Here is a 12520-nt window from a genome sequence, read left to right as displayed (position 1 = left end):
TCAGAACTACATTTCCTTTTTGCAAATTCCAAAGCATCTTTTGGCCATTGCATCTGAAGCGCTACATGGCCCTAAAATAGTATGCAAAAAATACACTCCATTTATTACACATACATTGTAATTTAAAATGTTTAGTAAATTTAAATACTCCCTGCTCTATTTTAAAAAATGAAGAAAACTTTACATGTAAACCTTAACCTTAGTTGCTTTCTCATCAGATATGTACTTATTTTACTGCTTTAAGAACATAAAAACATATTTATAACTTTTTGCATATGCACTGCATTATTTAGCATATTTAGTAAAATTACAGAACAATTCCATTTGGATTTGGCCAGAAAATCCACCATGTTTAGAGGATCACACTCTCACATACAGTTACAGAAATGCAGTCAAAGGTATAAATTCCTTTGTTTTTACAAGCAAAACAGAATATAACTAATATGAGAGAAAGAAAAAGGGGGAGCTGAGTTACTGCAAGCTACAGGAACATATTTCTTGGAATTATGTTGTAGTGTAGTCTTCCCAAAAATCTTGCCCTCAAGGTGATTTGGACAGTCCAAACATTGTATCATCTATTTTGTTAGATTTGCTCATATTCTTAAACAAATATTACATCATTACATCACAAACAAGATGTGCTTGTTTTTTCTAAATCCAGGGCCATTCTAGGTTTTTAGAACTATGTATGATACAGTGATGTACTCTGTCAGAACACAGTATCGTGGTTGGTAAAGTATATTATTCCTTTTAAAATTCTATCTAAAAATATATTTTAAAAATACATTTTATTTGAGCATCATTTCATGAAATTAATTTTCTAAAAATGCCCCCATCTTTTAAGCTCTAAGTATTTCTTTAAAAAGATCATCATATGTTAAGTTTTTCTTTGAAGTTACTGATAAATAACTCCCATTATTTTCAGCAGCTTTTGAATCTTGATAACAAGACTTTTTGAAGTACAAGCTTGTGCTGAAGACTAAATTATCAAGATATGTTAATTGATAGTAAAACATGTTCTTTAATCTCAGAATGCTCCGAATGAATCTTGAAGTGCTTATGCAACAAAACCCCAAAACAGTTTATGGAACCTGAAGGTGATTCACTCTCTGTCTTATGTTTTATCTGTACAATTTAATTTAATTATTTCACTTTGAAGTGATATCCACTGTCTTAAAGGCAAAGAACCTTCTTGAGGTGGTTTCAAAACAAAACATGAATAATGACAAACATGGAAATATAAGACCTAATACTAAAAGAAATAAATTAAGAACTTCTGCCCATATATTTTTAATAATTTACAAATATATATAATTCAAATGAACTAGCTGAAGTTTAGCACATTGGGAGATACGGTATCAGAGGTTCATGGATCACATAGCTCTTGGTAAAGGAGGTTGTTGGATGACATCTGGAAGATCTGTAATGTAAAAAGCTGCCATGGCAACCCATGATCCTTAATTCATCAGATTTCCCAATTTTTTCCAAAGCTGATTAGAATCAAACCCGGATTTCCCAACTTTTTCAGCACCTAGGACAGCAATCTACTGTTTCTTGCAAAGCAGCCCAGTTCTCCCAACAACTTTTGAACCAAACTGCAATCACTTCTTTCATATTTTGGAGAAAAGAAAAAACTTCTGTCTCAAAGTAACGGGAAGGGATCAATACTGGGCTAACAGGAATCATCTTGTTCTGTAATTGGCAAGCCCATCAAACATGGAGTTTCATAAAAATAGTGACGATAGCACAAATGTTAGTAGGCAGAGATCACTGAAAAAAATATTTCTATTATTTTATTATTTTATTTATTTATTTTATCCAGTTTGTTCCAGCCCATCTCCTCCCATCGGGGGACTCGATAATTAAATGTCTGGGAGCTCAAAACTATGGGCAATTTGCTAAAACTAGTCTGTGGCTCAGCCATTAGATACCAGTTTATCTTTTGTCTGTTTCTTGAATAGAATATATTAAATTTCAATGTTATATTCCATTAGCTGCTTAGGATCATATGTTTGAGATGTGCGGCCATATAAATGGAATAAACATATAAATAAAGCATAAGGACACACCATTCTGTCAGCATTAGATGAGGGTATTCTTCTCTGATCACCAAATGACAATACTCTTGGCCACAGTAAATTCATTCCTATGCACAACAGTGATTCTGTGTGTGGTGGTAACAGTTGTGGTCCTTGATCACACAACAAAACTTTAGTACCTTAAAGGTTGTATGGTTATGGCAATTTAAGGAAGAAAAGTATCCAAAGTATTTTTAAGAAATAATGCTTTCCTGTTTTGGATCAGCTCAGGCTAATTACAAGCTGCTGCTCCAGTACTGTATATGAAAACTATCTTTGGTAGGAAAAGGAAGAAAAATTATAATACCACTTGGTGGCAGTAAAAACCTATCATAGAAAAGTTGAAATAAATCTGAAAAGGAAGGCCAGCACAAATAGGGTCGATATTCCCCTATCCCCAAGTTTATCGTATTTGGTAAAAGAAAAGAGACCTCACACATAATAATAGTTGTACTGAGAGAGAGAAGGAGAAAAAAGTAAGTGAGACGAAGCGAGGGAGGGAGGGAGGGAGGGAGGGAGGGAGGGAGGGGAGATGCTACAGTGCCTGCATTTCACAGGCATAGGATCAGACTATTTGCAGAGTATTTTCAGTAGCAATAATTTTGAGAGAAACAGCTGTGTTAGTATATTTCAGCCAAACACAATAGCATTCAGTGGCAGCATGGAGACTAATAATAAATTCGCGTTTTTTTTTTCTTTTTTTGTGGCCTGATAAATTTGTGCGTCTGATAAACTTGTGAAGATTAGTTAGGTTTAGAAATGCACACACAAGAAAATGCTTATCAAGGCCTTGGAGAGGATACCTCATAAGTCTCAGTGGAATATCACTGCTTTGTGCATCATTCTAGCTTGAGAAAGAGAGAGACCTCAGACCCCCGTGGTATCAGTGGTACCCATGAATCAGACCTTAGAATTCATCATCTTAAAATATACACATCTCCTGATTTCTTGACACCTCTTGGCTATTCTATTCTCAGATCTCAGACTTATGGAGAATTTGAGGCTCAGCTATGTTATTTTAAGGAGGCCGGATTCAAGGGGTCAAGCTGGATTATTGATATTCTCACAGGGGTTAGCAATTCAGTCTCTTTTTCCTTCAAAGCACTTACACATCTTTATATTGCTCAACCATATATTTCCAACGGTAATTCTAATTAAGTAAGCATTTCTTTATGCATTCATGGATATTGTGTACTGAAACATAACAATAGGGAACTCATTTATTTCTGTTATGATTGTTGTTCATTTTGCTCCTGTTTCATGCTGATGTTTTATTGTTTGGCATTGCTTCATTTTAAAGAAACATGTTAACTGTTATATTCTGCTCAGTAAGCTGTGGGTTTTGGTTGGTCTAGAAATGTAAATAATTAAATAATGTAACATTTAAATAAATGATTAAATAAAATAATGGAAGTGTGAAATTGATAACCATCTGGTGTAGCTGAAGCAGCAAAATAAAACACAACAGCCTGCCTGTATCTACGGCTGAATTAAAATTCTTTTTTTCCCCCTCTCCATGAAATCACATTTTGTTGATTTTATTAGGATATCTGTAAACTCTCCCTTTTCAAAAGTTATCAAGAAAATAATGAATGAATGAAATTTATCCAAATCATGAAATCTGATAGAATAATTTAAAAAGAAAATCCAAGAAAGCAGAAATGCACTAGGAATGATCCTATTTTAAAGCAAAACTGAAAAGCAAGATTATTGGAAAATAGAGGCTCTTACACTTTTAGGAAAAGAGAAGTGGACAAATCTGTGCATGGAGCACAGATGCCCAGTTATAGGACATCAGATTAGCAAGTCTTTTTAACATGAACTGGTCTTTAAATCTGGTTATCGTGCTTTGTTTGGCAAAGTCCATTAAGACCCAAAAAAAAAAAAGAGCCAATGTGATCTTGGATTAGGATTAGGGAAGCCCAAATTCTAGTCCACCTTCAGCTACAGAACCTCACAGGGTCATTTGAGCCAATCACATACACCCACAGGTAATTTTGTAGGCAAAAATGCAAAAAGCTCCAGACTGAAAGCAAGATATAAAGCAATGGAATAAATACAAGTAAATTTCAGCAAATAGACAGTCTTCTTTCATTCAGTGAAAGAACCCAAGTTGATTTCCTCACCGTGGTTCCCTCAAATTGGTCTGAACCAAACTCAACACTGGCTGGGAATTCCACAACACTGACATTCAGAAAATAAAAAAATAAAAAAAGGTAGCATTTTCCAGGTTTAATACAACAGAATGATTCTTCCACTACTTCAAAGATCAGCAATTCAATCAGCAGCATTCATCTGCACAACAGTGCACCTTCCGCAGCTCCACCTCAGGAGAACATTGGTGTAAATCACAAGATCCTTTTATCATCTTTGTGCTTTAAAATATCTCTTCAGTGTTGCAATAGATTAGGATAAGTCTTTGGAAGCGGGAGTGTCCAGTCACCTTCTGGAGAGGTGAAGGAAAGAAAAAGTCTTGATTAATCTTAAAGGCTAATCATCACTTTCGTCTGATGAAAGGGACTGTGACTCAGAGAAGCATCTGAGATAATAAATAGGTTAATCCCTAAAATACCAGAAAACTCTTTGTTGTTTTTACCACAAAAGGGTGACACGATTACTCCTTTAGAGAGAAAGATGTTTTAGGTTAGGCTTTTAAGTTTGGAACACATCCTGAAATGAATACACACACACACACACATATACTCTTATACTTAGAGTGCTTGTAAAACTGGATAGCTAGATAGACTTGGAATAAAAATTAATGAAATAAAACGAATAAAGTTCCTTCCCCTAGCCAGGACTTCTATCACATCAGCTCTCCTCTCCCCTGAGATTAAAAAGATCAGAACGAACCAAGTTGCTCAGTTACTTCTCAGATCTGAGTTTCCCGATTCTCGCAGCCAAGGATCAAAACCGAAAGGATCCACCCGAGAGTCAGAATGGGGGGAGGGGGTGGCAGAACAGCACCCATCGGAGACCTGGCTCTTTTCAAGCAACTGTGAAAGAATCGCGTTGCTCGCAGCCCGCTTGGGAGTGATGTATGGGAAGGCGAAGGATAATTAATTGCTGCTTTTCATCACCCCTTCCTCGAGGTGGGGGAGGGCGCAGGGCAGGGTGGGGAGTTGCATGAGAATAGGGACCGTGTGGAGGACGTCGAAATTTTGACAGCTTGTTGACATCAAAGGCCCTCAAGATTAGGCAGCCCAGGTATAAAAACTGCCGCGCTTCGGAGGACTGTTGACAGAGAAAAGGCTGGAAGGAGGAGAAGTTGCTCAGAGTTTCTCCTGGGAGGGAGGGAGGGAGGGAGGGAGGGAGGGAGGTTTTGCAGAGGGGAAAGGAAAGGAAAGGAAAGGAAAGGAAATCCTCATTTAGGAGAAAAAGAAAGAGAGAAGGACGAATCGTGCTCCGCCGCCAAGGCCGCTCCGGAGATGCCTTCCACATTCGCCTCGGTCTTGAAGCGCGCCTATTGGGCCCTGGTGCTCCTCAACCTGTCGGCCAGCTCCCAGCCTGCAGTTACCGGTGTCTTCCCGCAGCGAGCCGAGGAGCCCTCCGCCGCCGCAGCCCCCGGCCGCCTCAGGCACTCCAGAGCCGCGCTCAGGTACCCGGTGTATATGCTGCACCTCTACCGCTCCCTGCTCGCCGGCAGCCACCTGAGCCACCACTCCGCCGAGGCCTCCGCCTTGCAAGAATCCGACTCCATCCTCAGCCTGGTGGCCAGAAGTAAGTTCCGCGGTTGTCTCGAAATAATGATAATGATAATGATAATGATAATGATAATGATAATAATACTTATATATAGGAGGTATGCCAGGACTGGGCTGGGTTTGTGCTTGGAACAACCTTCCCGTGGGATGGGGGCAACTGCCTTGTTCCAGACCTCCGTCCCCTCTTCCTCTTTGTGGATTGCAGCCCCCACCCCACCCCCTGCAGCCGTCTGCAAAGGAGGACCCTCCCCACAGGCCCAATCCACATCCTTCGCTCTTTTGACATCCTGCAGACACACACGGGTGGAAATGGGGTACCAAAGTGACAAATGCTGCTCCTTTGTTTATTTTTTTTTTGGGGGGGGGAGCCAATAAATGCAGGTGGTTCATGAAAGATGCCCTGGAAGGTTGCAGGTAAAAGTTCCCCAAAGCTGAGGGGGTCCAGCTCAGCTAAGTGGGGAGTGGGGAACACTAGCCTGCTGGCAGGTAGAAGTGAAAGGGGCAGGGTGGCAGGTTCCTTCACCCTTTCAAGGGAAGGGAAAGTAGGCTTGCAGAAGTGCCCACCTCTTGGATTGCATGGGCAAGCCCATTTCAGGACCATGACTGGGTTTCCACATTCCACAGACAGGCTCCTTCTCGCATGTAGATACACAGGTTGGTTCACCCTACAGTGGTTGAGTATTTCTAGGCCATTGATTACCGAACCCATTTTTGCCTAACTTACTATACTGTGCAAGCCCAGATGAAGAGCATGAACACAGGCTCCACGTGCACACCCTCCTCATAAGGAAACTCCCAGTATATATTCACAGCTCTGCACCACTCAGAATGTGGTGGGATTCATTGCCACAAGAAAGGAGATGATTCTGTTGCTTGCACCTTATTGGGTATCATGACAATTAATGGAAGGGCTATTAATCGCAGGGGCTGCCGCTTCACCAGTCACTGTGAACAACAGAGTACAGAGGCTGGATGATAATTACCTTAGTAATTGGGGACTCTCAAGATGTAGAGCCAGTTTGGTCTAGTGGTTAAGGTGCTGGGCTAGAAACCAGGAGGCTGTGAGTTCTAGTCCTGCCTTAGGCATGAAAGCCGGCTGGGTGATCTTGGGCCAGTCACTCCCTCTCAGCCCAAGAGCCAATCAGGCGTGGTAGGAGAGTTCTAGTCCCGCCTTAGGCATGAGAGCCGGCTGGGCGACCTTGGGCCAGTCACTCCCTCTCAGCCCAAGAGCCAATCAGGTGTGGTATGAGAGTTCTAGTCCCTCCTTAGGCATGAAAGCCAGCTGGGTGACCTTGGGCCAGTCACTCCCTCTCAGCCCAACTCACCTCACAGGGTTGTTGTTGTGGGGGAAATAGGGGGAGGAAGGAGTATTAGGTATGTTCTCTGCCTTGAGATATTTATAAAAATAATAAAAGTGGGGTTAAATAAATAAATAAAACAACCAACTCCCATCCCCAGCTACCTGATCCTTTTGACTGGATTACATCCAGTCAACCCAGGGATCTCTCAACACATACACAGACCTGTGCCTCTAACTTTCTCTCAGATGTGTGAACTCCCAGCTTTCTTCTGCTCTTTCTTTTTGTTATCCAAAGTCCAATATGATGCCATGAACTATCTAACCCTCCCCCTGCCCCTGCCCCACCCTGCAGTCTTTTGGCACTACTTCAGAAAGTGAAAGGGACAATTTTTAAAAGAACTCCTAATAAATAATTATAGCTTCCCAATGATGTTACAGTAGGAATGGGAAGGGATTATCAAAGCAACCCTAGATGTGGACTCCAGATTTCCTTGGGATTTAATGAGATCTGAGTCTTCAAACAGTTAATCAATTAGTTATCAATAGAAAATCAATGCAGGATTTTAAGTTATCAATGCAGGACTTTAAGAATGATCTGGAAGACACTGAGGCCTGAGCAGTAGCTTGAAGAGGTGCATGGAGCTGTTTTGGCAGGGCCCATGCTGAAGTTAGTTTCTTTTCGTTTTTTTCAGACATTTTCACTTCCTTTAAGGCTTAAATACAGGCTGCCGATGTCTGTATTTGTGAAATTCAAGGAGAATAATTCACAGAGCATTTTTAAACAGAAATTCTTGCCTTTTCTTGTTGTCTTCCTTGTTACAAACCCTGTAGTGCATGTGTGTGCACATGTGTGCCTTTGAGTCAGTTTTGACTCCTGGTGACTCCCTGGTGACCCTGCAGTTTTCTTGGCAAGGTTTTTCAGAAGTGGTTTGCCATTGCCTCCTTCCTAGGGCTGAGAGAGAGTGGCTGGCCCAAGGCCCCCCAGTTGGCTTTATGTCTAAGGCAGGACTAGAACTCACTGTCTCCCAGTTTCTAGCCTGATGCCTTAACGACTACACCAAACTGGCTCTCTGCAGAGACTGGAGTTGAAAGATAATGGCTTGGCTACCAAGGCAACCTTCCCAGTATAGGACAGAGGCAAGAGGCATAATTTGCAGCTCATTCTCTTAGATGCCAGCCAAAAGAGCTAATTAGCAAATTAAGAATGCATTGTTGTGTGCAATCGGTCTTATATTTCTAAATGAGTGAGAATGCACACTAAGTGTCTTGATTGCTATTGATGCTCATGGAATTCATATGCTTACCTTGGTATTTAAGTCTCATTCTCTTCAGTGAGACAAAAGCATGATTAACTTTCTCTGATCTTTCTCAAAACCTGACTGTAGTTTAGCTAAGAAGCAGGGTGTGGCAGAGAAGTATTCCACTCAGTTCCTACAGGAAGCTATTTGATCTTAGTGCCTAAACTTAGACATGGAGGATTCTAAGTCTTTGCTTAAGCATGATTTATAAATGAACTGTAATTAACTAGGTTCACACAATAAGCAAAGGTTGGAACCCACATCCAAAAGGTATTCAGTTTGACATATTCCCTGTGTAGATCTTGGGCCTCAGTGATGAACATCAAGTGATGGGAATATGAGGATATGAAACTAGTTCATGTAATGAATGCTTTTTAAAGTTTTTGGATCTCAGAAGAAAAAAATCTGAAATGAGCTAACCAATTAGCTATAAGTCCCTTTCAATTTTCCAACTGTAAGGATAAATGGAGATGCTTTATTTGACCAGCCCAGTATTGTCTGTTCTGATCTTACTCTTGCGAGTAGAAGTGTCAAGGATTGAATTTAACTGCCCAGAGTCATCGGGAGTGAGGCAGTGTACAAATAAAATAAATAAATAGATTTAAAAAATCCCCATTCCTAGAACAATCAGCCAGGTATTCTATGAATAATGAAGATATTTAAGCCTCCTTGGACTATTTTTGTTATTTATCTCCCCACCCCACCCCAATTATGGATTATTTTCCCAAGAAATGTTAAAATTATTTCTTTAAATCAAAGACTGTTGACAATTCTCTCTTATATGGGTGGTGCTATTTTGACTGCATGTGTAATAGTGTTTAAGCTAGAATTAATTAAGCAAGAATTAAGTGAGAATTAATTAAGCATCAGAAATAATTCAGTTAGAACTAGCCCTAACTTCTGCACTTGTTCTAGGTCATTAATTGTGTGGAATAATCCAATGATTTTATTTTTATTTTTATTTTTTTATTTTCTATCCCTTCTTTATTATTTTTATAAACAGTCAAGGTGGTGAACATACCTAATACTCCTTCCTCCTCCTATTTCCCCAACAACAACCCTGTGAGGTGGGCTGGGCTGAGAGAGAGTGACCGGCCCAAGGTGCTGGGCTAGAAACCAGGAGTCTGTGAGTTCTAGTCCCACTTTAGGCATGAAAGCCAGCTGGGTGACCTTGGGCCAGTCGCTCCCTCTCAGGCCAACTCCGTGCAATGGAGATTAGCCTCCTCGTGGTGCACCCCAGGCATCATGACTTGTCCAGGCAACGTGACTTGCCATAGTCTACACATCTGGCTGCTGGACCTCACAAGGATTGCCCAGCAAGAAAAAGCAGCATCAACACCAAACTGCTATGCCATATGATTAAAAAAAATCCAATGATTCTCCATCTTTACATTATAACTGATATGCCTTGGCAAACTGAACAATAATCTTTCTCCATAGGGTACATCCCACCCACACAACTTTATGTACACAGTGGAACATGTATGCACTTTCTATTGAACACCAATTTGTAAATTATTTTAAGAACTGAAAACCTTTAGGGAAAGTAGTGTTAATGGGTTGGTGACTTTATGGGTCTTACCAAACTGCCCTGTGTACAATCATCTTTGAGTGCAAATATTCAGAAAAATTAGTTTCCCAAGTTTGAAGTAGTAGAGGAGTCATTACATGAACAAAATACAATAGTGTCCCAATTACACCTCTGAGCATAGCCGAAGATTCTTCAGACACCACATTTTCCTTCATAAATTTTATTTCATTTTCCATTGAAATGTCTTCCTTTATTATATGTTTTGGAGTAGTTTTGGAATCTATGCTAACATTTTGTGGCACATGCTTTGTTTTGTAATTACCACCCTTCTGCTGTCTTCCAGCTTCATTCCACTTTGGGAAGCAGTGGGACTTCTCCTTTGACATGACCTCCATCTCCAGCAGCTATGATATCAGGCTGGCCCAGCTCCGGGTTCATCTGCTGACCTTCTCTCAATCTAGAAATATCACTGTGCGCATTTATCACAGCCACAACCACACATGTTATGGGAACCAGACTTGCACAAATAGGCTGTTCCTTGGTTCTTTTGTGAGTAGCATGTCCCTCGGCCATCCACCCTGGAAAGTCTTCAACATCACTAGCTTGTTACATTTTTGGCTCCACCAAGGGCTGCCATCTGGCCCTGAGACTGCAGAAGTCCCCCAGCAAGACTGGGCGGAGACAAATATATCTGGGGACAATAGTAATCCAGCAGCTGGTACATTCCAAGATAAGTGTGTCCACAATAATTCTAGAGAGGGCCAACAGCTTTTGATCGACAATGGGCCTGATAGAGCACTCTTGGTAGTCTTCTCCAAAGATAAGGAACCCATGGAGCCTTCTCAGGGCTCAAGTCTCATTAGGACTGTAGAGATGTCCAAGCACGTTATGTTCTATAACACTTCCAAAGAGGCTGGAGGCCGTCGGCATCGGCGGAACAGGAAACAGAAGCAAAGGATTAAAGTGAGCACTCTCCAATCCTCCAGTCTGGGGGAAGAAGGCAGATCTCTATGTAAAAGGGTCGATATGATGGTGGACTTTGATAAGACTGGCTTTGGAAGCTGGATTGTTCATCCCAAGAAGTATAATGCATATCGATGTGAAGGAGATTGTCCATCACCTGTAGATGAGACTTTCAAGCCAACAAACCACGCCTATATTCAGGTATGGAGGAGCATGTGAGAGACCATGGGGCTTGGCAAAGTGATATTTTCCAGTTCTTTGCAGAGGAACTGGAAAGACAAGAAACAATAGTAGAGTGGCCTATGTCTAGAAGTATGCACATCCTAGGTTATAATATAGATTCACGTTTCAAAGTTTCACTTTGCTCTTATAAGTTAGGAGGCCATGTTGCTTTGTGAAGCAGAGTTTAAGGATGCTTTGCTGAAGCTTTCATCAAGGCAAAACACCTCATTGAAGATCTGCAAACCATACTGCTCAGCATAAACAAAAACAGAACAATCATACATTAATGAAGTAAACTTTACTGGAGGAAATAGAGGATGCTTTCCCATTGCTCATACTGAAATGCAATTCATTTATTTTATTTATTTTATTTATTCTATTTCTATAGCTGCCCTTCTCAGCAAGTGACTCAGAGCGGCTTGTTGTTTGATTGTTGGTCTGATCGGCATATCTGTCTAAAAGTAAAACATGAGACCCCACTTTTGATGGCTGGTCTTTCTGAATGTGTTGGTGATTCCTCACTTGAATCAGAGTCCAGCCAGGGTCTTGGTCAGTTTTGAAGTCATGACAAATCAGGATCTCCCAATTCATAATAGCAAATCCTCTTGACCTCTCTAGGTTCACTCTTTGCAGATGATGCTCATGATTTCTTCTTCTGTTTCACAGAGCTTGCTGAAGGCATACCAACCCAGCCGGGTACCTTGTCCATCCTGTGCTCCAATCAGGTTAAGCCCATTGTCCATGCTGTATTATGAGAAAGGAAGAATAAGGGTCCGTCACCATGAGGACATGATAATTGACGAATGTGGCTGCAACTGATGTTTATGGACCATTGCTGGCTGACTAATGGGAGTCTCCTGCAAGTAACTCCCCAACATAAACTACCTGCCCCCTTTATAGCAGAGGACCAGAGAATTTTTGCTGGAGCAAGGCAGAAGCATCTTCCTCAGCACATGGAGATCAAGCTGTTCTTTTAAAGTCCTGTCTGCAAGATCCTTAGCAGAACAGGGGTTGAAGTAGGCACATGGGATGGGTAGCTTGCCTCAGCCGCTTCGAAAGTAATATAAATGCAATCCTTACCCCATAGGAGAGCTTCACCAACATTTTTTTTACAAGAAAAGTAGATTCAAAATCTTTTCAAATTAAATAAGGATGGTCAATGCAAATGCATAAGACATTATCAGCACAGTAAGTCTATTTTAGTGGAAACTTTCTAGGATCTTCCTGGTACTTGAAACAACTTCTGCTAGAGAATGAAACTGTGACATTTCCCCCCAACATAGCATTTGTTCCACATCTATCTCATCATGTTGAGACATAAATATGGGATTTTATTTTATTTTTTTAGTGAAAGACTCCTAAGTTGTAATGATTGTGATGCCATCATATTGATATCTTTCTGAACATCACTTTCACCTGCTGGG

At 40.8% G+C, this 12520-nt stretch overlaps 1 protein-coding gene across 1 annotated transcript; it reads left to right on the top strand.

The window, feature by feature from the left end:
• Positions 1–5375: 5375 nt before the first annotated feature.
• Positions 5376–12144, top strand: NODAL (nodal growth differentiation factor). Its single transcript, XM_063310962.1, has 3 exons — positions 5376–5798; positions 10255–11075; positions 11763–12144. The coding sequence occupies exons 1-3, from the start codon at positions 5507–5509 to the stop codon at positions 11913–11915; spliced, it is 1266 nt and encodes a 421-aa protein (XP_063167032.1). The 5' UTR covers positions 5376–5506; the 3' UTR covers positions 11916–12144.
• The last annotated feature ends 376 nt before the right edge of the window (positions 12145–12520 follow it).

Source organism: Candoia aspera, chromosome 9 (genome assembly GCF_035149785.1).
Source record: "Candoia aspera isolate rCanAsp1 chromosome 9, rCanAsp1.hap2, whole genome shotgun sequence".
Taxonomy (NCBI): Eukaryota; Metazoa; Chordata; class Lepidosauria; order Squamata; family Boidae; genus Candoia; species Candoia aspera.
This window is presented reverse-complemented; position numbering and strand designations above follow the sequence as displayed.

What these genes read in the sequence shown, in the direction of transcription:
- NODAL (XM_063310962.1), top strand. Translation starts at nt 5,507, where the DNA reads ATGCCTTCCACATTCGCCTCGGTCTTGAAGCGCGCCTATTGGGCCCTG. An exon ending in CCTCAGCCTGGTGGCCAGAA is followed by an intron (nt 5,799 to 10,254) that starts GTAAGTTCCGCG and finishes GCTGTCTTCCAG; the next exon opens with CTTCATTCCACTTTGGGAAG. An exon ending in CAAACCACGCCTATATTCAG is followed by an intron (nt 11,076 to 11,762) that starts GTATGGAGGAGC and finishes TCTGTTTCACAG; the next exon opens with AGCTTGCTGAAGGCATACCA.